The sequence below is a fragment of the Poecilia reticulata genome, linkage group LG2 (assembly GCF_000633615.1).
Source record: "Poecilia reticulata strain Guanapo linkage group LG2, Guppy_female_1.0+MT, whole genome shotgun sequence".
In the NCBI taxonomy this organism is placed as follows: Eukaryota; Metazoa; Chordata; class Actinopteri; order Cyprinodontiformes; family Poeciliidae; genus Poecilia; species Poecilia reticulata.
This window is the reverse complement of record NC_024332.1, coordinates 41,532,943-41,534,853: the sequence shown is the minus strand read 5'-3', so window position 1 is coordinate 41,534,853 and position 1,911 is coordinate 41,532,943. Positions and strand designations below refer to the sequence as shown.

The 1,911-nt window shown below is 33.8% G+C and overlaps 1 protein-coding gene across 1 annotated transcript in view; it reads right to left on the bottom strand.

Moving 5' to 3' along the window:
• The window catches only part of ccdc141 (coiled-coil domain containing 141), a 6,873-nt gene extending 4,984 nt beyond the window's left edge, over window positions 1–1,889 (bottom strand). Inside the window, exon 1 of the mRNA XM_008404133.2 lies at window positions 1,363–1,889. Coding sequence (XP_008402355.1) covers window positions 1,363–1,506 — 144 coding nt within the window. The 5' untranslated portion in view covers window positions 1,507–1,889. The remainder of the gene's footprint in view (window positions 1–1,362) is intronic.
• Window positions 1,890–1,911: the final 22 nt, after the last annotated feature.

Sequence of the window (1,911 nt, the reverse complement as noted above, 5' to 3'; positions counted from 1 at the left end):
CACACACACACACACACACACACACACACACACACACACACACACACACACACACACACAGCTGACCTGGAGCTAAAACAGGAAGTGGCAAGTGGAGCGACAGCGTTAGTCTACATGACCTCCACAGGGACCCAGAGAAAACAACCTTTGAGCTAATGGCTTTAAATGTCAGAAACTCATTTTTAATTGTTTAAAATATTATAAACTAAAACATCTCCTCAGTTAACAGATTTTAAAGTTTAAACTCCCCACTAAAAGAAGTTTCAGTTCTCAGTAAAATAATATATTCTGTCAGCTAAAGACTTTATTTAATGCTTTGTCAGATAAAATGTTTTAATGTTTAAACAAACCAACAAAAACTGTTTTGTATCATTTCATTTAMAGCAAAACGCTTTCAGTCTTGCTTTAATTCTCTAAACTCTGCTCTAAAATGATYTATCAGCAAATATATTTTTAATTATCTAAATTCACAGCCTGACAGCCAATAGATTTTAACATTTAAAACTGTGAGTCAGCCAGATGCTTTATTTAACTCGGATCTAAAAACACTCTGCAGGCTAACAGATTTAAGGTGGACTGGTCTGTCAGCTAATAGTTTTATTTGATAAAAATAACCAAACTAATTCAGGCTTTCAGGAAATGTGCTTATAGTTTGTACCAAGAGGCTTATGGTCATTCAGCTAATGAGTTTAATGTTTTAAAGCTTGAGCTAAYGTGACTTTTCAGACARCAGTATTAATATTTAGAAATCAAAATCAGCWAGAATATTCAAGTTTTTCTTCKTCCCTTTTTTATATTTTAATACTAGAGTTATAGTCMGTCAGTTTACAACTGAATTCACAACAAGAAACATGTAATATTKATAAATTACACRTAGGTTGTTTTCAAKCCTGTTTGTCAACTAATTRTTATTATTTTCCACTTAAAGCTACTGAAAATAATAAAATAACATTTTAAAACAGAAATGTGGGCTTAATGAAAAGTAAGAACTGTTGAAGGTTATTTTAATCTGACAAACGAGCCTCAGTGGAACAAATGTTATTTATTGAGTATGACTGTGTTTTATACTGTGGAGTTTATAGTCATAGTTTATGAATTTTGTGTTTTAAAAGCTCAACATTTTTATCCTTTAAGTTTGTTACTTCACAGTCTGTTAATATGATTAAAACTTTAAACTCATATYAACTGTAACCTAAGAAAGTGAATGATTAGTAACACACCTTCAGATATAATTTGTCCAATTRTTGAGATTTTGGAAACATTAGATGAAGGTTTTTCTCCCTGATTTGTTGTATTTTAACTCGTCTCTGTATATAAATTAAAGAACATTAATTGGACCATGAATGTCTGTATTTCTGTTACCTGGAGGACAGAAGCAACAATCTGGGTCTGGCCGGCCTGGATGGCGATGGAGCTCAGAGTCGTGAAGGACGCTTTGCTGCTGCTGTCCTCTTGTCTCTGACGTCCACATGTCTCTTCATTTTCTTCAGTTTTCTCAGTCGTCATGGGGAAACACTGAAACCACTTTGTTGCTAGTTGAAGAGAATAAAAAATATTCTTCTTTTTCTCCTTGGATTCCTGTTAGTTTGTACTTCAAACGTCCATCCTCGTTTCTTGTTTTTGCTCCAGTATTTGCAGTCTGCAGTTGAAGTCGGACTAAACCAGAACCAGTTTCCCAGTATCTCYGGTTCTTGGTTGGTTTTTAAACTCTGTTGCCAGAATCTCCTACAGAAATACACAGAATAAGAATCTTAAAAAGTWAAAGWTGCACTGATTTTGTGGGAAATTGTTTAAAAAATAATAATWAAAATTTCAGGACTGCTTCCTGCTGCTTTAGTTTGTGAAATGATGTTCCCACAAACATGTTAGAAAGTTCTGGAACTTTCTAACAGACCAAAATCAACCTTCCTG